Source organism: Chanos chanos, chromosome 1 (assembly GCF_902362185.1).
Source record: "Chanos chanos chromosome 1, fChaCha1.1, whole genome shotgun sequence".
Classification (NCBI taxonomy): Eukaryota; Metazoa; Chordata; class Actinopteri; order Gonorynchiformes; family Chanidae; genus Chanos; species Chanos chanos.
The window spans coordinates 21,612,211-21,635,472 of record NC_044495.1 but is presented as its reverse complement, the minus strand read 5'-3'; the positions used below and the strand labels follow the sequence as shown (position 1 = coordinate 21,635,472).

The 23,262-nt window shown below is 42.7% G+C and overlaps 1 protein-coding gene across 1 annotated transcript in view; it reads left to right on the top strand.

Annotated features, from left to right (window-relative positions):
• The first annotated feature begins 2,532 nt into the window (after positions 1-2,532).
• mical3b (microtubule associated monooxygenase, calponin and LIM domain containing 3b) overlaps positions 2,533-23,262 on the top strand; it is a 21,724-nt gene continuing 994 nt past the window's right edge. The window contains exons 1-29 of the mRNA XM_030772362.1: positions 2,533-2,793; positions 3,122-3,329; positions 3,499-3,615; positions 3,802-3,903; positions 6,187-6,342; positions 6,767-6,867; positions 7,198-7,455; positions 7,623-7,738; positions 7,956-8,082; positions 8,396-8,471; positions 9,100-9,244; positions 9,328-9,524; positions 9,949-10,055; positions 10,156-10,227; positions 10,529-10,696; positions 11,110-11,208; positions 12,969-13,076; positions 14,143-14,329; positions 15,065-15,159; positions 15,448-15,725; positions 15,814-16,052; positions 16,678-16,764; positions 17,281-18,669; positions 18,896-18,984; positions 20,033-20,083; positions 20,315-20,422; positions 20,505-20,598; positions 21,495-21,545; positions 22,509-22,574. Of these exons, the coding sequence (XP_030628222.1) occupies positions 2,533-2,793; positions 3,122-3,329; positions 3,499-3,615; positions 3,802-3,903; positions 6,187-6,342; positions 6,767-6,867; positions 7,198-7,455; positions 7,623-7,738; positions 7,956-8,082; positions 8,396-8,471; positions 9,100-9,244; positions 9,328-9,524; positions 9,949-10,055; positions 10,156-10,227; positions 10,529-10,696; positions 11,110-11,208; positions 12,969-13,076; positions 14,143-14,329; positions 15,065-15,159; positions 15,448-15,725; positions 15,814-16,052; positions 16,678-16,764; positions 17,281-18,669; positions 18,896-18,984; positions 20,033-20,083; positions 20,315-20,422; positions 20,505-20,598; positions 21,495-21,545; positions 22,509-22,574 (5,152 nt within the window). The remainder of the gene's footprint in view (positions 2,794-3,121; positions 3,330-3,498; positions 3,616-3,801; positions 3,904-6,186; positions 6,343-6,766; positions 6,868-7,197; positions 7,456-7,622; positions 7,739-7,955; positions 8,083-8,395; positions 8,472-9,099; positions 9,245-9,327; positions 9,525-9,948; positions 10,056-10,155; positions 10,228-10,528; positions 10,697-11,109; positions 11,209-12,968; positions 13,077-14,142; positions 14,330-15,064; positions 15,160-15,447; positions 15,726-15,813; positions 16,053-16,677; positions 16,765-17,280; positions 18,670-18,895; positions 18,985-20,032; positions 20,084-20,314; positions 20,423-20,504; positions 20,599-21,494; positions 21,546-22,508; positions 22,575-23,262) is intronic.

Here is a 23,262-nt window from a genome sequence, read left to right as displayed (position 1 = left end):
TACTGCGTCTGCAGGTCCGGCAAACGGATAAAAGCAAACCGTCAGCTTAATCGGTCTCTGACTGCAATCATGACATTGAAAACGACGTTCTTGGCGTATCTGTACCATATTCTGTCAAAGATAACACCGCTTGCTATCCGGGTGGTCTGATGAGGCTGTATTTGTAGTCTATCCATGCTTGTGGATTTAAGGTAAGTAGCTTTTCTCGTCTCATAACGTCGCCCCTCTCTAATGTACAAATGCGTTTGTTATGGTACAGAGATTATGTCTCTTTCACACTGCAGCATTTGAACTACTGTGTGTGTGTGTGTGTGTGTGCGTGTGCCTGTGGACGTGGAGAGAGAGACAGAGAGGGAGGGAGAGTCCTAAGGTTAAATGTTTTCTGTATTTTCGTAATATAAACTACAGCATTGAGATCAGTTACGCTCTTCATTGCTGAGTTACACAGATGTCAACCAACATTTAAGGCACACCTTTTAGGCTCACATTTAAGGTATAGGCTATCTCTAAATAGCGAGGAGAGTATACAGCTAGGTGCTGGAAGTGGATGCCTGTTTTGGACACCTCTTTTATGGACAGCTGATGATCCTGAAGTGGGATGGTGTCAGTTTTGAATTGATATGAGAATTAATGGAATTGGAGTTGGAATTACAAGGGATGGAATTCGATTCAGTGAAATTCTACAAGCAAGAGAAGTGTCCCATGAAGTCACTGCACACTGAGAGAAAAATAAACAGTGTATTAATACATTAAATATCGTCTTTTAGAATGGTAGAATTGATATAGGAATTTCTTTGATTAAAATATTATGTCGAAAGTTTGGAGGGATGCAACTTATAGTTATGAGTGTTTGTATTATCTATCATTTTGAATTGTATATGTTAATTTCCAGAAACTGTGTTCAAATATAATGCAGAAAGTCTTCCCAGTTTTGCCCCCCCAAAAAACAAAAAACTAAATACTATTCAATACTAAAACACCCTGCATTTTACCCACATGGTTAATCACTGCTGTGCTGTTTCACTTAGTTTTGCTGAGTTTTTGCTATAGCTGAATCCTTAAAGTATGCATGCCTAAAACCCTGATGCATAAGGATATATTTCGCTGGTGTTAGACAAGTTTATTTAACCGTGTCTATGATCTCAGAGCGCAGGGCCAGAGAAAGTCTAAGGGAATGAGGTGCCCATGGAAACTAAAGAAGAGAGGACTCAAGTTATAAAACAGGCAAAGGGTAAGAATGGAAAAGGAAGACAGAGAGAATGAAACATGGGTTCAAGAGAGTGGGAGAGGCAAGAATGTGTGTGTGTGTGTGTGTGTGTGTGTGTGTGTGTGCGTGTGTGTGTGTATGTATGTATGTATGTATGTATGTATGTATGTATGTAAAACCAACAGTTAACCAAAAGAGGATGAGTGAGACAGGGAAGAGAGTGAATGTGAGGGTGGTGAGGTGGTGCTGCTGTAAATATGTACTGACTCAGCTGTTAATCAGGGAGGTTGTAGACAAGGATAAATGAGGGAAAGCAGGCTTCTCTCCTCTCTCTCTTTTCCTTAATCACACGTCTCCCCTCTTCTCTCTTCTCTTTCGTACTCCTAGCATCATAGAAAACCAGTTGAAGATTAAATGTAGGCAGTACTTAGTGGGCAATTTGTTTGTTTGTAGAATACAAGTTGTGTCTGTTTGTTGGCTTGTCTGTTCTTGCCACTATTCTTGTCAACAAGTATGTCAAACATTGTTACTGGAATCTCTCTACCCCTTTTGAACTGTGTATTTGATTAAAAAAATAAATCATTTACAAGGAAGAAGTCTCTCCCAAGTCCAAAAACTAGCTGACAAAAAAACCTGATAATGTTTCTTCCTGGAAACAAAAAAGATATCCAACCACATCTCTAGGATCAGTGGGCACCAGATGTCTGTTTGTAGCTACTGCTGATCTATAATCCTGCTTTGGAGATCAGCTTGTCAAGTGGAAGCATGGCCTGGAGTTGCCAACAACCATTAGGGAAACAGTCATCATCAAAAAACTCTGTACCAGCAGAGCCTGAGCTTGACTCACTTCTACTCCTGTTAGATATGATGTTTTATTTCTTACTCTTTGGAAGTGCCCAAGTCAAAAGCAAAAGACAGCAGCAGCATGTTCTAGAAGAGAATGAAGATAGTCAATGCTGTCAGTCCTCTGGTCTAAGCACCTTCATTATTTAAAAGAATCCTGATAGGGAACTGTTAGAGCCTCACATGCCTCTGCTTTTAAACAGTGTTTCACATAGGAACAAACACAAGGCTATGGCTGCCTGGAAGTGAGCAATACTGAATTATTACACTTTCATCAAACACACCATTCAGTCAAGTCAGGTCAAAACAGTGTGGGTTCGCAAAAACTGAACTACTCAACTGTGTTACAATCCCCCCCCCCCCCCCGGCTCTCTCTCTTTTCTCACTGTCTTCCTCTTTCTTCCTCCATTCCTCTCAGGTAGCAGCTGACCTGAGGTCACCTGACTGGGTTAGCCCGGCCTGGCTGGGCTGAGGGCAGAGTCATGGGTGAAGGGCGGGATGCGACATGCCAGGCACATGTCTTATTTGACAGCTTTGTGCAGGCGGCCACATGTAAAGGGACTCTGAGGGTATTTCAGGAGCTGTGTGCTGAGCTGAAGCTGCAGCCAGGCCAGCAGCCCTTCTTCTACCACACGCTGAGAAGTCGTCTGCACTACTGGAGGGCCAAGGCTCTGTGGGCCAAACTGGATAAACGCCTCAGCCAGAAAGAATTTGGGAGAGGCCAGGCCTGTGCTAACACCACGGTACACATAAACACATTGTATATATGTATGCATACTGTACATATATAGATACACAGAGATTAATACATTCACATAGATAAACCTGTTATTTATAGACATGTTCATATACAAGTTATAATTTTAACACGTTGATCCTACAATCTGAAGAACACAAACACACATATGTACCCACTCATGCAGTTATCCATTCTATCCATACACAACATAGATAGATACAGATTTTAAAAAGAGCTGGCCAGTGAAACATGATTTAGTGTTTGATGATAGGTTGATGTGTGTGTCTGTGTGTTTTGTGTGTATGTGTGTGTGTGTGTGTGTGTGTGTGCAGTGTCTGATCATAGGTGCTGGGCCATGTGGCTTGAGGACAGCCATAGAACTGGGCTTTTTAGGTGCTAAGGTGGTGCTGGTGGAGAAAAGAGATTCATTCTCACGGAATAATGTGCTCCACCTGTGGCCCTTCACTATCCATGACCTGCGTGGCCTTGGTGCCAAAAAGTTCTATGGAAAATTCTGTGCTGGAACCATCGATCACATCAGTGAGTGCAATGTCCCATGGTTACAGAAGTATGTGTGTGTGTGTGTGTGTGTGTAATTGTCTGTTATGCTGTTCATATGTTATATTCTAGTAGTACATAATGTATGTGGTGGGTGGTGGCCCTGTGTGTAATGCCCTCTGTGTGTGTATGTGCATGTGTGTGTGTGTAGGTATCCGGCAGCTGCAGCTGATGCTGTTGAAGGTTGCTCTGTTGCTGGGTGTTGAGGTTCATGTGAATGTAGAGTTCAGGGGCCTGCTGGAGCCTCCAGAGGATCAAGAAAACCACAGTAAGAACACCCTGACCAAAACTCAACCATAACCAGTTTTTACTTAAACTGCAAAATTGTCATATCTTACTTCTTGCTACCGTAACCTGTTCTTACCGGTTTTAATCCTAACCCTAAAAGGACCATAAACTTAAGAATTTAACCTTCAGATTAAAAGCTCCTTTTCTATATCTTTGTACAATACAGGGATTGGCTGGAGGGCTGAGGTCTATCCCAATTGTCACCCAGTCAGCAAACTTGAGTTTCATGTTATCATTGGAGCTGACGGCAGGAGGAACACTCTACCAGGTATCACTGGAAAGTAAAGATGATCCAAAGTAGAAACAAAGTCAGAAATGTTAAAGTACTCCAACTGAACACCCTGAAATCAGAGATGGTGCAATCAGAAGGACCTGGAAATTCACCAGTCAGTGTGAGTATTGTACAGTCAGTGTGAGTATTGTACAGTCAGTGTGAGCATTGTACAGTCAGTGTGAGTATTGTACAGTCAATGTGAGTATTGTACAGTCAGTGTGAGCATTGTACAGTCAGTGTGAGCATTGTACAGTCAGCGTGAGCATTGTACAGTCAGTGTGAGCATTGTACAGTCAGCGTGAGCATTGTACAGTCAATATGAGTATTGTACAGTCGGTGTGAGCATTGTACAGTCAATATGAGCATTGTACAATCAATGTGAGTCAGTCAGTGTGAGCATTGTACAGTCAGTGTGAGCATTGTACAGTCAGTGTGAGTATTGTACAGTCAGTGTGAGTATTGTACAGTCAGTGTGAGTATTGCACAGTGTTTTCCAAGTGAAGAGAGCAAAGCCCTCAAACATTTGCTAATTCCTATTTCCGGAAGTACACATAGTGTTTGATGATAGTTGTAACGGTTCACCCTATTCACAATTTGGTTTGTGTATTGGCTTTTGGACCATGGCTTGGTTTGTGTCATGATTTGATTTAAAAGAAAAAAGAACTAACTCAGAACTAAAGTGTCTCTTTCTTTTTACATATATATACATATATAGGTTTATATATAGGTTTAACATATATAGGTTTAAAACAAAAAGAACAAATTTAATACAAACAGCAACAAAGCTCTTTCAAAGAGGGAAGTTCAATCAAGGGAGAAGGGACCTGGCAGTTTTCTCAGTGCCAGTCCGCAGCCAGTAGTTTGAGAAACGCTGATCTAGGACAACGGAAATCCTGGAGTGATTTTCATGAAGAGGAACTGTACGAAACTGATGTTTAGGTTTCTTCCATTCAGTGTCACAGGGAAGAGCCTTAAGAGAACTTTTGTTCAAGTTTAGTTTTCTCGCACTCATTTTCTAAAAGAAGAACCTTAAAATAAAGGTACTGATGATGAGTTTTCTTTTGTTCTCATTTTTTGAACATTTTATTCAAGATTCTAGAATGTTAAGCATTTCTGCCCATGAGAACTTGCTTATCATTCTGAAGTCTTCAATGAAATGTTACTATTTTCAGTTGGCGAGTGACAGAAGCACCAAGCATAATTTGACCGGTGCAGCGGCAGGGCTCTACCAGTCCGCAATGAGGAAGCTGCTGGTCCACGGCCCATAGTTTGAGAAACGCTGTCCTAGATGATGGCAAAACTGAAATACTGCCACGATTTGAGTGAGGCAGGAGGGTCCTCTGTTTCAGCAGAAAAAGAACCACATGATGACTGTGTAATGAAGACAGTCTGCTCTGACCTTTATCAGATCAACTTTGATATACTTAACTCATTTATATGGATTCATATTTTCCAGTGTAACCTACATTGTTATCTGTGATCTGAGTAATGACACCATGTGTTTTGTCTTTATTTCAGTTTTCTTTGTGCATCACCACTGCTCACTTCCCTTTTAAAGGGCAGATGACATCATGTCTCATATCTCAAACTCAAGGTTTGAGGATCTTAAGATAGACCATACATGCATACATTTGCATATGTACTCATCAGATTGCATGTGTGTTAGGAGTGTAACAGTTTTGTACCAAAACTGAAAACTTCAGTTCTGTAGTGCTTGGTTCAGTTCATCACACACGGTACACGGATTTTTTTCACCCCACCACTCGTGATTTTTTTTTTATTTCCAAATGTGATGCCAGATCACAGGGGGTACTTACTCCCATATTCATAGTGCTGCAGAACATTTCACATTGTTTGTGGTGGTGATCGTTGAACCACTAACCGCTTTAAACCAGTTACACTCACTCTCACTCATTTTCAAAGCCGCTTATCCCAATTAGGGTCGTGGGGGGTGCTGGAGCCTATCCCAGTGCTTATAGGGAAAAGGTGGGGAAACACCCTGGACAGGCCGCCAGTCCATCGCAGGGCAAAACCAGTTACAGTTACTACAAATGCAGTCAGCTATCCAGTGGATAACATCTCTTATTCCTTTATACATACTAAGTTCAAATGTGACTCATCTCTTCCATGTGACAAATGAGTGTGACACTAGTGCGTCTGAAACAGACAGTTCCTAAATCTTTTTTTACACTCTCTGTCATCAGTCCTTGTTTCAGCGGTGATCAGTATTCAGTGTAATGGAAGGAGCACCATCTCATCTCTCCTCTTGTTTGGCAGGTTTCCGCAGGAAGGAATTCCGGGGAAAGCTGGCCATCGCCATCACGGCAAACTTCATTAACCGCAACACGACGGCAGAAGCCAAGGTGGAGGAGATCAGTGGTGTGGCCTTCATTTTCAACCAGAGATTCTTCCAGGAACTGCGAGAGGCCACGGGTATGATCCAGTCTCAGTCTATATACAACAGGGCAATAGGATCACTGTGTTACAAAATGATGAGATGCAGTCAGTGCAGCATGACAGCTATTAGAACTGTATGGACATGCTTTTGAGACAACAAATCAACGTGTAGTCAGCGTAACATGGCACTCCAGCATTGCATAATAACAATATCTTAACTGTAAAAACAAAACCTTTTTTGTAACATGCATTACGATTTTCATACATTAGCAATGCTCTAAGAGCTTCGCATAACTGAGTGGATTAAAATGGGTAAAAGTTGCATAATTAAACTGTGAATTTTAATAAACTGTAATAAATGAACAAACTTTTTTCTTCAGAGCGCTTTAATGTGAGCTGTGTTTTATAAAATGTGTCCCAGTGGCGTGACACATAACCCCATCACTTATTTACGTTTCAGGTATTGACCTGGAAAATATAGTCTATTATAAAGATGACACACATTACTTTGTCATGACGGCAAAGAAACAGAGTCTTCTGGAGAAAGGAGTTATTCTACATGTGAGTGGCCATTCCTTTGTGTCTGTATGTGTGTATTTTTCATTCTGTCTGTGTGTAAATTCATGTGTCCACTTTTTGTATTTGTGATTTTGTGATGTGTCTATATTTGTGTGTTTGCGATTCTGTCTGTGTAATTTTGTCTGTTGAGATGATCTGTCTTTCATCTTTCAAATTTCATCTGCATTTATGATTTAGTCGCTGTGTAATTTCATTTGCCTACACATTTGTATGTGATTCCGTCTGTGCGTAATTTCACATGTCTATGTATGTGTGTGTGTGTGTGTGTGTGATTTTGTCCCTGTGTAATTTCACATGTCTTTATTATGACAGGATTATGCTGACACCGAGGTGTTGCTCTCCCGAAACAATGTGGACCAGAATGCACTTCTGTCATATGCGCGAGAAGCAGCTGACTTCTCCACCAATCACCAGCTTCCAACACTGGATTTCGCCATTAACCACTACGGGCAGCCAGATGTGGCCATGTTTGATTTTACCTGCATGTATGCATCCGAAAACGCAGCAATGGTGCGAACTCGCAGGGGACACCCTCTACTGGTTACCCTGGTGGGAGACAGTCTACTGGAGGTGAGAGAGAGAGAGAGAGAGAGAGAGAGAGGTTGAAGTGACACACATTCTCTACCCCAGTATTTAAATTGATCTTATTTTCATCTGTGTTCATATTCAGACTTAGAGAGAGACATTCTCTGTTTGTTCCATTAAGTTAATTTTATTCACTGTTTGTACCCTTTCAGCCCTTCTGGCCAATGGGGACAGGCATTGCCCGGGGCTTCCTGGCAGCCATGGATACAGCTTGGATGGTTCGGAGCTGGACTCTGGGTCACACTCCTTTAGAGGTTCTGGCTGAGAGGTGAGAGTGGAGCTTCTTTTCTATCTAATCATTAAATTAAGAAGATCAGTGGCCCTGTTATGAGAGATGATACAAGTTCAGGTTTATAGAAATGTTTGTTTTTAATGTTTTAGTGTTCTTAGTTTAGGGGTTTTTAGTGACAGTTTAGAAAACACTACAGAATGTAATCATTATTTTTCCTGTTTCCTTGTCTGTCTTCACTGTTTTTTTCTTTCAGAGAAAGTGTGTATCGGTTGCTTCCTCAGACTACTCCAGAGAATGTCAGTAAGAACTACGGCCAATACAGCCTGGATCCTATGACGCGGTACCCCAACATTAACACACAACTCATCAGTCCTGCACAGGTATGACTCTCTCTCTGCCTCCCTCTCTCTTTCTCTCTCACACTGATACACACACAAACACACACACACACACACACACACACACACATGCACATACACACACGCACACACACACACACACACACACACACACACACACACACAGACATACACAGACATACACATACACACACACACACACACACACACACACATACACACACACACACACACAAACACACACATACTCATACTCATACTCATACTCATACTCATACTCATACTCATACTCATACATCCACACTGACAACAATGATGATAATGTGTTTCACAGGTTTTCCACCTTATAGACACAGGGGATACTGGGACTCTGAGGATAGACTCTCCCACTCATCGACCAGTACGACAGGGTAGGCAGAATATACAGCAACTCATAATTATTCACATCCGATCAAGAAAAAAACCCCAAAAAACGATTTCTCAAAAAGTGTCATAAAAGTCACGCCCGTGTGCTTTGTATAGCAACATAACACAAGGGTGGCAGCGCCGGCTCGTGATTGGCTGTGTGTAATCAGGTTTGTGTATATAGTATTTGTGTATACAGTAGGGAAGCATGTACATAAGGTCCTTCCGCCAGAACACAGAATCTGTCCATTCTCTGCAAATACCTCTACTCCTCCGTCCATACTGCCACCGCTTCCTCAAGCCAAACAACACATTTTCTACAGTCTGAAAACTGAGCTGGTTATTGCCTTACAGAATGGTTTGTTATTGGATCAGCATTGGGTTGATATTAAGTCATCGTCGTCTTGCCATAACAGTTATTGGCGGTGAGTTCTGTGAAATTACACGTGGAGTTCTTCTTTTCGGTAGACCAAAATGTGGTGCCGTTATTACTTCATTTTTCTGGTCATCTTTATCATGACTATGAATGTGTAGAGGGGATTTTATGTTTTACGAGTGTAATTCCTCGTACGTTAAGTCCAGTTGACATTCACACACACTCTCTAATGTTTCTGCCTGTGTGTTCAGAGCTAGAGACAGCCCGTTCAGAGAAGTTACTGACCTGGTGTCAGGAGCAGACAAACGACTACAGGAACGTGTGTGTTTCTGACCTCACAACCTCCTGGAGGAGTGGTCTAGCCCTGTGTGCCCTTATACACAGATACAGACCTGACTTGATGTGAGTTAACATCCATTTCATCATGTGTCTGTTTATGTCCGTGTATGTATCTGTGTCTGTGACTGTGCCTCTGTTTTCTGTAGAGATTTTGATTCATTGGAGGAGACTGATGCTGAAATGAATGCTCAGCTGGGATTGGATGTGGTGGAGAGGGAGTTTGGTATATCTCCCCTCATGACAGGCAAGGAGATGAGCTGTTTGGTCGAGTCTGACTCTCTCAGCATGGTCATGTACCTCAGTCAGCTGTATGAGCTTCTTAAAGACACACTGCCCTCTAGTGGTGAGTCAGAGTCAGTCGTTATTGTTACGGCTCCTACTGGTGTTACGGAATCAGACTTTAAGTCTCAAGTCATGTACTGTTACGTCTACAGCAAGCTCTTTAGTTTTCAGCTCTGTGTCTTTCGGAATAGTCTGTTCTTGGTATCTACTTAAGTGTCAGTCACAATCCTCTTTGGTAACCTGTATTTCCTTTAGGATGATCTGTATCTCATTTGTATTTGCCCTTACTGATGCTGAGTCAGGTTTCTCTACCCCATAGACCATCATCAATGAATCTAAATTAAAAATCAACAGGAATGACTTAAACAAAAACATTGCTGTGTAGCATTTCTACCTTAAAGTATGAACAGTCACCACTGACATAGATATGAGTAAGAGACTTAAACACACTATCTCTTTCTGTCTCCTCTCTCCTACTCTTTCAGAGAATCTGACTGCAGAAGAGAGAGCTGCTCTCCTCTCCACTGCCAAGTCTCCTTTCTCTCTCCTCAGTAAACTTGGGCAGAATCTCTCCCGCAAACGCATCCCCAAGGTACGCCATTGTTCCCTCTCCGTGTCCCTTAGACATGTACTCTTAGCTTTGATATTCCCCTCAGTTTTCTTCTCATATTCCCACTTTTTTACTCTCTCAGGATAAGAAAGAGAAAGACTCAGACGGGTTAGGGAAGAGGAGGAGGACGAGTCAGACAGGCCAGTCTGAAGACGTGAGTGTTTTGCTAGAGGTGGTTTGCTCAGATTAGTCTATTTTAATGACTCTGGATTAAACCATAGTCTAGACCGGTGTTTTTAATTGCTCTAAATTTGAATGTTTATTCCAGATTAGTGAGGGTTTTTTCTCTAACTCTGGAATAGGACCCAGTCTATAGATACAACACAACATATTTCCATCATTGTTACATGACGTTAATGACTATGATGTATAATTTATATCATGGTAATTTTCACCCTGAAATGATCTGAGAATTGTTTGGATACAGTATCATGTCATTAATGATTATATGAAAGGAGGAGCACCATGATGAACAGACCACGGCAGGGATGTCTGTGGAGGAACCGAGTGTGCCAACGGTTTCCAGAGGATGCCAAAGTCGAGTCAGGTCCATGGCATCTCAGCTGCTGGCCAAGTTTGAGGAGAACTCCCCTTCAGTTTCTTCTGTTGCCTTAAGAAGACAGGTGTGTATTGTACTTGTGTCAGTTTGACCATCTGTGTGTATGTGGGAAACTTGTCTGTGTCTATGTCTGTGGCCTTCTGTGTGCTGGTTGCAGTGTAATGGTTACATAGGCTTGTTTCATGTCATTTATTCTGAAGTAGGACTGGACCCCAGCATTGTGTTTGACTGGCAGGCTCTAGTTGTGTGGCAGTAATCTCTTAGACAGACTCTCTCATCTACCTGTCCTCTAGATATCTGGTTGTGGTGGCAGTAATACTGTAGTGAAGTCTACTGTTGAGACAGACTGTCTTATCTACCTGTCCTCCTCTAGATATCTGGTTGTGGCGGCGTTTGTTGGTGAGGCGTTTACTCTCTGCATCTCCATCCCTCTCCATTCATGTTTTTTGCATTCTTGTGTTCCTCCACACCCCTCAGAGTGGCTCTATGCCCAATCTGGAGCTGCCCTCTTCGCCCCTCTCTGACCCCACGGCCAAACCACCGGCCCCCCAGGCCTCTGCGTCTCCGCTGAGAGAGGTACATGGTCCAGACTGAGTTCAGATTCCAACTCTGGTCTGATCAATGACCCCAGCAATGCCCTTCCCTTTAGGGTCTTTTCACATACAGTCACATACATAACCAAACTAACTCTTCTCTTAGGTGATTGAAGAGTTGAAAAACAGAGAAAGAGCAGAGTTTGCGTTGAATATGGACTGTTTTAAAGAGGAGTGCTGTGGCTTTTGTAAAAAGCTGTCCCGAAAACAATCAAAACTCAAGAGCTCTGTGTTCACAATGCACGCCCAGAAAAGTGCTGCACCACAAACAGAAAGCCAGACCAGCCCATGACATGGTCTGCATCTGTAAAGAGCATTCAACTGTACATCAGAATTTCACTGAACTGCTCTGAATTCAGAAAAGTTGGTTGAAAATGTGGCTGAGTAAGAAACCACAAACCATATCCTTGGTATTATAGTTTGTCCACTACAGTCCATTGATCACACATGATTGTTTACAGTGCGTTACTAGTGTGGATATAGTATTATTGTAATGTCGTCTTAGATAAGAAATGTATTTTGTAAAGATAATGTGGTGTTCGGTGTTATTATATTATTGGTTATAGTATAGCATGACTCTATTTGAAGGCAATCACATTAAGCTAATTTGTTTCGGACACAGCTTAGAAATGAATAGAGTTTTCAGACATGTTTTTTTGTTTCATATTGTCATGTTATTGTCTCAGAAAAAGCACACAGATCAACAGGAGCTAATGAACTTCCGCTGTAAAGAAAAGGTCAAAGTTCACTCACTGCCTAGTAGAACTGAGCAGGTAAAGTACTGTTACCCCAAAGCAGACTGGGTAGTGCAGTTTATACCCCTTTAGAATAGTTACTATTCTCAGCTATAACTGAAACCCAAGATGCTAACATGCACAAATGTACAAAACTAATGACGAGTCAAAATGTTTTTGAACTTTGAGTTAACACATATAATATAGACTAAATTATATTTTGCATTTCATGACCGTATCAAAGAAGCAGACATGTTTGCATCTGTCTTTCACAGTGCTGTGTTGTGTTAGATATAGATCCGTTTAGTAGTCCCTACACTATCAGTGTGAACTGACGATGTCACTGAGAGGGATCTGTGCTTGTCTGACCTGAGGGCAGTGAGAGGTGATGTTTTGAATCTTGCTTGAATGAACCCTGTGTGTCTGAGCAGAGTTCAAACAATCATGCTCTCTTTTATACGGTTATAGTCTCTTTATGGGAGTCTTATTTCTGAGTATTTTTATCATTGACTGGAAGGCATACAACATGTGATTCACTGTGTTTTAACTGAAGAATTCTGACTGACTGGACGACTGTCTGTTGAGCCTCGCTATTGCTGATTATTATCATCCACTTAACTGATTTTACCAGTGATCAACTGCACTACTAAATGATTGACAGTACTATTGACAATAGGAAATGATGAGAGGCAGTATCTGGGTAATACAGTGAAAGAGAGAGGAACAGTGAAAGCAAAGCTTGAGTGAAGAATGCTTATGGGAGGTGTGTGCGTGGGTTCAGTTAAAGGGAGAGAGGGAAGAAGGGAAAGAAAAGGAAAAATATCTGTTTCAGGCATTCTGATTTCTTTCTGTGTGAAGTCTTATCCTCTCAGCATTTCTGTCTTTGCATCATTTTGTTTTACCTGTGTATGTAAAGTAATGTATGTCTGTGTGGTGGTTTCCATCTCATACACATTCATCCTACTCTCTTGTCTTTTTCCTTTCTATTTGTCTCTTCCCTAACTGGTAGAAATATATTAAGATGTATACAGGGGGAGTGAGCTCATTGGCTGAACAAATAGCCAATCAGCTCCAGAATCAGGATGCCCTAAAACCCTCTCTTGAGAGGAAGGAATTGGTAAGAGTTCATTTGTTAACATTCAGAGAGTGTCCTAACATTTAATGTGTGTGTGTGTGTGTGCGCGCGTGCACATGCGTGTATGTGTGTGTGCGTGTGTGTGTGTGCATGCACGCGTGTGCATGCGTGTGCGTGAGTGTGTGTGTGTGTGTGTGCAAGCGCGCATTCGTGCGTGCATGTGTGTGTGTAGATGTGTGTACATGTATCTGGACTCACATATTTGTGAGTCCACCACTATCCAGTCCACAATTATCCAGGCTTGACAAAATGCCTGGAGGAATGGATTGAAAATGAGTGTGGTAAACCTTTATCCACAGTTTAGCCTATAAATCTCGACCTTGGATTTGAGTGTTAACATTCCCTGCGTGTACAATCAGTGTGTGTGTGTGTGTGTGTGTGTGTGCGTGTGTGTGTGTGCGTGCGCATGTGTGCGCGCATGTGTGCACGTGTGTGTTTAGACTGTATTTAGAGAGAGATTCATTGTGTTATGGGACTGATTAACAAATACCACACAGGCATTCAAAAAAAGTTGGATGTTATCTACCAATTACAAGAAACAACTAGTTAATTTACCATCTAAATATGAATAAGATGTCACTAAACTGTCATGACCATTTTGTCTTTACTCTCTAAGTCATGCTCCGCTGTATACTCAATGGCCACTTTACTAGGTACACCACCTTGTTAAATAGATCATGCCAACAGAGGATGACATATGTGGCTGTACCTTGCTATATAAAGCAGGCAGATTGGTATTGAGGGGTCTACTATTTGAATGGATGCTAAATCAGACAAAACAAGTGACCTAATTAACGTTGAGCACGGTATGAATATGACTTTAGTCAGTTCCTCTGTGTCACCTTTGACCTCCCTCTCAACAATGACTGTGCTTAAGAGGCCTACACAGTTCCCAGACGTCTGCTGCAGCTGTGTAATGCCATCATGCCAGCACTGACTAACACATCTCTATTCTAGTTGGATGTGAAATACAATAGTAAGTTACCTTTTTGTTCAAGGAGTGTACCTGCTGGTCTCTCCTCTGACCTCTGGCCTGTGATCTTCACAGGGCACCCAGAGGAAGGAGTTTCCTCTGAGCGTGGGCGGCAGTGATGTGTGTTATTTCTGTAGTCGACGTGTGTATGTGATGGAGCGCCTGAGCGCGGAGGGCAAATTCTTCCATAGGAGCTGCTTCCAGTGCCACCACTGCAGTTCCACACTCCATCTCTCCAACTACGCCTATGACCAGCTCCAAGGTGTGTGTTCATGCATGCATGTGTGTGTGCAGGTGTGTGCGCACGTGTGTGCGTGTGTGTGTGTGTGTATGTGTGTGTGTGTGTGTGGTCATGCAAGTGTACAATAGCTACTGATATTGACTGTAAAGCAGTAATACTTATAATTATGATTATAAGTATATAGTAGCGATACCTTTCAACCCCAGATCAATAACATTTATGTGGTTGTTTGTGTGTGTGTGTGTGTGTGTGTGTGTGTGTGTGTGTGTGTTTGTGTCAGCTACAACAGGGACAAACAGCAGAACGTTTGGCCATGTTAGTGAATTTGGAGTCACAAGATGACCGACTGTCTTGCCCTATCAGTGTGTGTTCCAACTGCTGTTGCTGTGGGCGACAGTCATGGTGTCCATATGAATGTTCTGTTGTAGTGCTTCTGAAATCATGAGGTCTAGTGTGTGAGTGTGATCAGACAGAGGGTGTATTGTTGTGAGTGACACTGTTCCACGATTCATGGTTTGAAGCCAGGGAGATTTATGGATGTATTTTTTTAAATCAAGAAAAATACACAGCCTACAGAATTTTAGCCAATGGGAACTGTTCCAGTCACATGGTTTGATAGGTTTGGATGATTTGAAAAAGAGCCGCGTTTGGGACTTTGGGAAGACTCTAAAGTACATATGTGATGATGTACTGTCACTGGGTTTTACACACTTGTTCACCCTACCTCTGTCATTCTGTCTGTTTATCTCTGTGCAGGAAAGTTTTACTGTAAACAACACTTCGGCTATAGATTTACAGGACTAGCGCAAAGGAAGAGACCTGCTCCACCAGGTGCCACTCACACGTCACAGGTAAGACTATATCCACACTTTAACACCACACACCCCGCTAAAACTTTTACTGCTTTTACTGCTCCGACTGATTGGGTTCTGTTGCATTCTCAGACAGCCTCCTGTAAATAGAAGGAAACTGCTTGTGCTTGTATCAGTTTCATGATGCCTAATGCTTCCATTACCAACCTGAGCACAGGTAGATTAAAAACGTTCTCTCTCTCTCTCTCTCTCTCTCTCTCTCTCTCTCTCTCTCTCTCTCGCTCTCTCTCTCTCTCTCTCTCTCTCTCTCTCTCTCTTCACCCACAGGATCCTCCGGTCCCTTCTCCCGCCTCCACGGTTCTCCCCTCTCCAGGCTCGGTGTCAGCTGATACAGCGACCCCTCCAGACTGCTGGTCCTCTGGCACTTCCCCAGACCTTGTCTCCAGTCTAGCGAAGCGTGTGTGCGGCACACCCGAACGCATCGAACTGGAGAACTGCAATCCATCCCCGCAGCGCCAAGACAGTCCATGTCAGGAGGTACCAGAGGAGACTCTGACACAACATAACCTTAGCCTGCAGGAGAAATATCAGGAGGAACATTCTAGGTACACACACACAGACACATACACACAACCATCTCCTTGTATTTTTTCCTCAGTTCTCTGACTTGGTTTCTCTGTCTTTTTCTAAGAGCAGTTCAGAGTCAGAGATGGAGGAGGAGGGTGAGAGCTCATGGCAGAGGGCAGAGCCGGCGCTCAGGCTGGATGGAAGGAGGGAGCTCGACGCCGGAGGAGAGCAGCGAGAAGAGCAGGGGGAAGGAGAGAAGAGAGTGGATGATGATGATGATGATGATGATGAAGGACAGGATGTGGAAGAAGAGGAATCAGAAGAGGAAGAGGAGTCAGAGGGGGAAGAGGATGAGTCTAGTGATGGTAAAAGTGTTTTTTTTCTGATGTTTTACTGAAACAATGGCAGTTGTTTAAATGATCCACTAATGGGTAAAATAATCTTATTTTCAGCGCATCAAAATTTCACCGTCTCCATATTTTGGAGTCTGAACAATTTTTCAGCTGTGCTGTGTGCTTACCCGCGAAGATCTTTTCTCTAATTGGGTATCTTTAGTTTACTTTGTGCAGTGTCTCTCTCTCTCTATCTCTCTCTTTCTCTCTCACTCTCTCTTTTTTTAATCTGTTTTGGTTCATGTTGATGTTCCTTCATTGACCTGACTAACAAAATCCTTTAGACTGTGTGAAAGTGGTGATGTGATGTAATTGAACAAGTATCTATAATGCAAAAATCACTAGTCTTGTTTTTAGTTTTGCATGTGAAAATGACACTAACATACAAATGATGAAAGTAAATGTACTCCTTTGTGTGCTGCCTCTATTTTAACTCTCTCTTCTTGTGGATGATTGGTTGTTTGTATGTTCACGTCTCTGTGTATGCATTTTTGTGGATGTAATTCGTAAATCGTTTCTGCGGTACTCGGTTTTGTGTGTGTGTGTGTGTGTGTGTGTGTGTGTGTGTGTGTGTGTGCGCGCGCGTGTGTGTGTGTAGAGGGTGAATACTGTCCGTGGGAGAGAGAGCGACTCTCTGGGGTGTGGCTTGAGGAAGAGGAGGAAAGGTTATATAAAGGTAGTCCAGGTCTGGACCCTCTCTATGTAAATGAGTTGCCATTTAGTTTTGGCTTATTTATTTACATTAAACCTCCTCTGAAGTGTCCTGGGTTAATTTTTTAGTTGATGTTGTTTGTTTTGTTTTGCTTTGTTTTTCGGCACCCCTATGATTTTTGTTTCTCAGTTTACTGATTTTTTTAAGCTTAGTTGCCAATTCTGCATGATAACTACATTTTTTCAGCTGTAATCTTTTTAGCTGAAATGTAATTTGCTTTGCACTATTTTTTTTAACAGTGTCTTTGTCACAAAGCTGCTTCAGGCATATTACCTCAAATTCAAACCTCCAAACACAAAGCTGCTGACTGAAAGCTTAGTTCTGTCAAAGGAGACTTCCAAAAACTTTGTGCCAAAGGGTCTTTGTTCCACTCCAGTGCCTTAATATTAGAGATGCGCTTCTCTGCACTCTTGAAAATGTTTTAGAGTATTCCGCAAGAATTCAGTCTTGTATCTGACAGGGTGCATATTTTCTTTGTTTTTTTCCTAGGATCAGGCAAAGAGGGTTTGCATGACCAGGGAATGGTAGCGAACTCAGAAAGAAAAGTTACACCACATCAACAGGAGGAGAAGGAAACTCATCTAAGTCATACTGATATATCTACTGAGGCTTCCTTTTCCAAAGAAGACAGACACACATTTCACTTGGACCCGACATACAGTTCTACACCAAAGGCTGTCCTGTATGTGACATCAGAGGACCCTTTAGCCAAAAGGTCAGATGTCATCGAGGAGTTCTGGGTGAAGAGTGCAGAGATCAGGAAGAATTTGGGTCTGACCCGGATGTCCGAAGGTCACGACCCAGAGATGAACCCAGAGGATACCCCTATGTGTTCTCATACATCCTCCGCTCAGACATATGCAACTTCTGACCCGTTTTACACCCCTGCCACACACTCTCCATCCCCCCATACATCAGGTGCACTAGCATCTTCTTATACCAGTGACAACGCGGGAAACTATGACTCAAGCGCAAACACTCAAACATCCCACCTAATGGACACAAAATGCCCACACACACGTTCACTCTCAGACACACCCTTACCTGGCTGCTCACACACTTCAGAGGTGGTGCTAGAGGGGGTCTTAGGAGAGGTGGGCTGCCACTGCTTAGTCCAACATAGATTGAGCATTACTCTAGAGGGATATATGACCTCCATGACAGAGAAACACAACTCCTCCTGCGATGCTGCTACCACTTACACTGTAGATAGTCAAAGGCTCCACACAGCAGAATCTGTATGCTCAGAATCTCCTTGCAGCTTACCTTCCTCGCCAGCCGTGTCCAGACAGTGCAGGGCTGCTCCACCCCTGAGGGGACTGGCCCTAGAGAGAGAGATCCTCATGACCTCTGCCCCCTGTATCGGTTCCCAAAGTGCTGCACTCTTAAAGAGAGACGTAGCTAAACCTGGACTAGACAGAGGTCAAGGGTCACTCCCTGCAGATGAAGAGATATTGATCGCCCAGGACGCAAGCACCAGCTGCACCACTCCAGCCACGCCCGCCCAGGATGGAACTCCCTGCTTCCCCTGTGATGTCCTCGGGGCTAAACATGCCGTGAGAAGTAAGCGTGCACTGGAAGAGTTGAGAATGCCAGAGCTTGTCTCACAGGGTTCAGAGGTCAGGCTCGGCGGCTTGGAAGAGAAAGAAAAGAAGCGTAGCTCCCTGTTTTCCCCACGGAAAAACCGGAGAAGTCTGAGTACTTTGGTGGACGTGAAGAGTGTGCAGCAGGAGCCGGCCAAGCACAAATCCCTGTGGAAGAGTGTTCTCTCTGGGTACAGGAGAGAGAAAAAGAGGAAGGAGGGAGCAGTGCTGGCCAACACACTGCCTCTCAGTGCCAACCCAGAGAACAGGAGATGGGCAACCAGCAGATCCTCAGGTAAAAACAGGCACATGGATATATCAAACACCCAAATAGATAGATAGATAGATAGACAGACAGACAGACAGAGACAGACAGACAGACAGACAGACAGACAGACAGATAGATAGATAGATAGATAGATAGATAGATAGATAGATAGATAGATAGATAGATAGATAGTGAAGCTGTGAGATTGTGAGATGTGTGGGTGAATAGATTAGTGTGTCATTTTTCCATGCAGACTTGTACTTCAGGAAGAACCAGAGTTTCTGTGAGGACTCAGACCTGTCCTATAATGCTGTGATGGACAGATCCCCTCTCCGAGCTCAGGTATCCATTCATTCACGCTGTCATCCACTCACAAATTGACTTATCACGTTTTTTCATTTTTTCATTTTATGCTCTCTGAAATTTTTGATAGACTGTTATTGGTGTCGTAATTTGTGAATAATTTGTAATATCATAGATCATTGCACTCCCTCAGAACACAAGAGACAGTACACTTACAGTCAGTGGCATTTCACTATGAAACTCTGGAGAAGCAGAAACGTCTTTTTATCTAAAACTGGACAAACATTTGTCAGACACTGACATCACTAAGCATTGACAAAGGGGTATATGTTAGATTTCCAAAATGGTGGGAAAATGAGCTGTGCTCTGGATTGACCCTGGATAAGATTCCTGACACTGCTGATGTGCTTTTCAGCCTGGCATGGTGCCTTTGGTCATTCTCATGGCACTACTCAGCCTGTGCTTAGACCTCTCACAGGCGTTACAATGTATCACTAAAGCTGTGTCATCAGGACACGGCAGACACTTCTGTTGTAAATTAAACTGTTGCATTATAGAGACTGTCTTCTTTTCTTGAAGGTTTACTAACATAGTGTAGAGTATTGGTTATGGGCTCTGACACAGACAGAAGCAGTATCAGTGTTTTAGTTGTAAAGTGTGTGGCTGGGTTGTATTAGATGTTTTTTATAATTGTGTTTTTAACTAAACCAAAAAGCTATCTGAACTGAGGTCGGACATTCAGGAGGAAACAATAGATGAAGAGGAGGAAGAGGAGGTATGTGTGGCTGCGATGGGAGGTGGTAAACTGATCCCTGGTCACTTGCCCTCTCTGAGTAATTTTTTTAGATCAGCCAAGATCAAGTGTTGTGTTGGTGGCGTGTTGTGTTGTGTTAGGAGTATTGTCCAACATTTATAGGCACGTGTAGTGCGTTTTCCTATAGGTGATATTTGTGTAGGCAATTATGTGTTACATAGCTGCTGAAAAATAGTTTGTAGTTGAGTCCAGTGATGTATTTTAATTTTGTGTGATATGTAGTTTTGGACTTCGGGCTTTGTTGTTAACCATTTCCTCTTCTCCTCTCTTAAGTCAGTCTATGTACCTCACGCACTGGCGTTCAAGAGAGCATACGCTGTCAAGGTAGAATCTGAATTATCCATTCACTGAGGCCGTTCACACTGTACTCCCACTCAAATTCAGACCAATCAGATGCAGCCTCCCTCTGACCCTGTCCACTAGAAACACAGTGTGAGGCCATGCCAGGCGGCCAAGGCGGCGACCTCTGAATCATCGTGCCCGACAGAGGTGGTGGGTGTGTGGATGGTGTTTCCAGACCCATCGAGCATAAGTGTGTCTACCACGTTGTTTCAGAAGGCCACGCCCGAGGAAGAGCTGGACGAAAAACTGACGCGAAGGGTGCAGCGCGCTGCTCGTAGGCAGGCCAAGCAGGAGGAGCTGAGGAGACTGCATCGAGCACAGGTAGGAGAGTGACAGAGAGGAGAGGAGTTAAATTGTGTGCGGAGTAGGGGTTTGGATGTTAAACTGTGTATGTGTGCTTCAGATAATTCAACGTCAGTTGGAGCAAGTGGAGGTGAAACAGAGGCAGCTGGAGGAGAGGGGTGTTGCTGTGGAGAAAGCCCTCCGTGGGGAAGCAGGTAGCCGTCTGTCTCCTTTTGTGTTAGTTCATCACACAGTTAGACCATTCCACTTCTACCTCTGATGAACTCCTACTATTACATGTCATGTTACTATGTCTCCATACCATTAACCAGCTGGAGTAGGGCTGGTACTGATGTGCAGAACCATGATGATTCACTTATTTGCCCATTGAAAAGACAGAATCTCAGAGTTTTGTGGTTTAATACACTGTAGTCAGCAATGGACTGAGAGTGTGGGATTATGTGCATGTTCAGCCCGTGTGTGGGGTCACAGTTAATTGTTAACTGATTAACCTTGCATTTGTTGGATGACACAGGGCCTATAAAACAACTTATATTAAGCCACAGGTAACAAAGCCATCAAGCTTTGTATAACATAAGTTCAGTATTAGAAGAGATTCCCATGTCAGTACTTTAGATAACATAGTGTTAATATTGACTGTAATCCTTAACACTAATTGTGGCGTTTTGTGAATTTAAGAGACAATACAGTTATTGTTGTATGAGTAAAGCTGACTAGAGGACTAGGATCTGGTCATTACATTTCAATATTTTGTCTCAATCCCATATGACCCATCAAATATCTTTCACACTCTCACTCTCAAGCTCACAAACAGAGTGTGTGAGAGAGTGAGGGAGAGAGACACTTTAAACATTTTCAGATATTGCAGACATAGCAGACATTCCTGCTTGTAACATCTTACAGTTGGATATGTTCACCATAATTAATTGAATTGCTGCCTCTCTGTCTTTCTGTCTGTCCCTCTCTCTCTTTCTCTTTCTCTTTCTCTGTCCCTCTCTCTGTCTCTCTCTGTCTCTGTCTTTCTGTCTCTCTTTGTCTCTCTCTCTCTGTCTTTCCTAAATTATTGACAATTAATGTATCCTCATTGTAGACTACTGGGAAGACCCTAGTGCCACTGAAGTTCTGGACATACATTTAGGTGGTATGTAATCTAAAGTGATCCACAGCAGCTGCCAGACTAATATGTTAAGAAGCTAAACAGATCACTAGCTAATGGGCTCAATGACTGAGAGACTAATATGTGGGAACTAGTTTCCTGGCTGCCATGCTAACATGCCATATGGTGTAATCTTATGTACCCTCACATCGTATAGCAAGGGTATTTGAATAAAGTCCATGTTCAAGATGCTGGCTTTGATGCAGTCAAGCATAATCCCTTGATATAACTGTCATTATGTCTCTTTGATAAGATGGAAGTTAACTGGATAAATCAATTGCTTTAAGTGTATGGTTCTACTATACAGCAATCCTGAAGACTGTTTAGATGAACCCTTTTCCCATGGGAACACCACCCTCCTCTCCCAAGGCTCTCTTCTATCATAGCAAACTGAAGCAAACTCTGTAATGTGTCTTTGTGTGTGTGTGCATGTAGAGTGTGTGTGTGAGTATGTGTGTGAGACACAGTTTGTAGCATGGAGACATTTTTCAAGGAGCTCATTGTCTTTTCTTTATCAAGTTTACTGTTTAGAGTTTGGATAGAATGGTGACATTATAGTCAGTGGCAAGAAACAGCATTTTATCCCAGATTGAGCCATTGCCTGAAGTGAAGCAACATTTGTTCTTTTTTTCTTAGCATTTTTTTGAGGAATGACATTCACTTTTTATGAATGCTTTTAGCTGATGGACATCCAGATATTTACCTCACAAAACCGAGCCAGTCCATTCGTCTGACCCATAATCCTTTTGTGTTGTGCCCATTTGTCTAAATGAAGAGGCAGAGACATATTCTTTGCTCTTCTACATCTTTCCCTACAATTCCTCTCACTTCATACTCTTTCCTTCTGATCATTCTTCTCCTCCTCCTCCAAATTTCCTTAGCGTTCCACGTGATGACCTTGAATCCCTCCTCTTCTCTCTCTCTCTTTTTCTCTGTATGTGATGTTAGTTGAACCCTTTTTTGGTTCTCCTCGTAGAAGGCCTGTCTCCCTATGCCCCTGCTGTTCCTCAGAAGGTAACTGTGTCATAAATCATACTCACCTCTGTTCTGATTGGCTCATTCCTGCTGTTCTGACAGCAGAACAAGTTCAGTAGTAATACACAGTGAACACTCCTCATGGCCCTTTTGGTAAGAGGAGACATTTTTACTGTTTCAGATCTAGTTTGTTCTCTCAGAGAAGTGATATATCTGTCACTCATTTTCCAAGTCTCTATTACTTCATTTTTCTCCTTTCTCTTTCTCTGTTTCACTCTCTGTGTTTTAAACAGCTAAAGCCAGAGGGATAGAACATGACCATTCAGTTTATGTGTGCACAGTCTTTTTCTTATACGTAGTTCAGGAACCCCCACTCCGCCAGCTAAGTACGTCTCTCTATCTCTCTGCCCAGTCTCTGTTATGGGTCTGCATGCTGAAAAACTGCATGTCCTGCCTGGATGTTGATGTACTGGAACTTCAAGCTCCTGATGCGTCACACATCATACCTGTTTTACTTTCTCATTTCTCAATGACCTAGTCTTATCTAAACAACAGACACCAGAGACGAGAGTTACCATACAGACTAGATTACAGTCAGGAACAAAGGAGTGCGTGTGCATATGTGTGCATCCGTGTCTTATGCGTTACATTTTGCATATGTTTATCATATGTGTGTATATATATATGTGTGTGTGTGTGTGTGTGTGTGTGTATATATATATATATA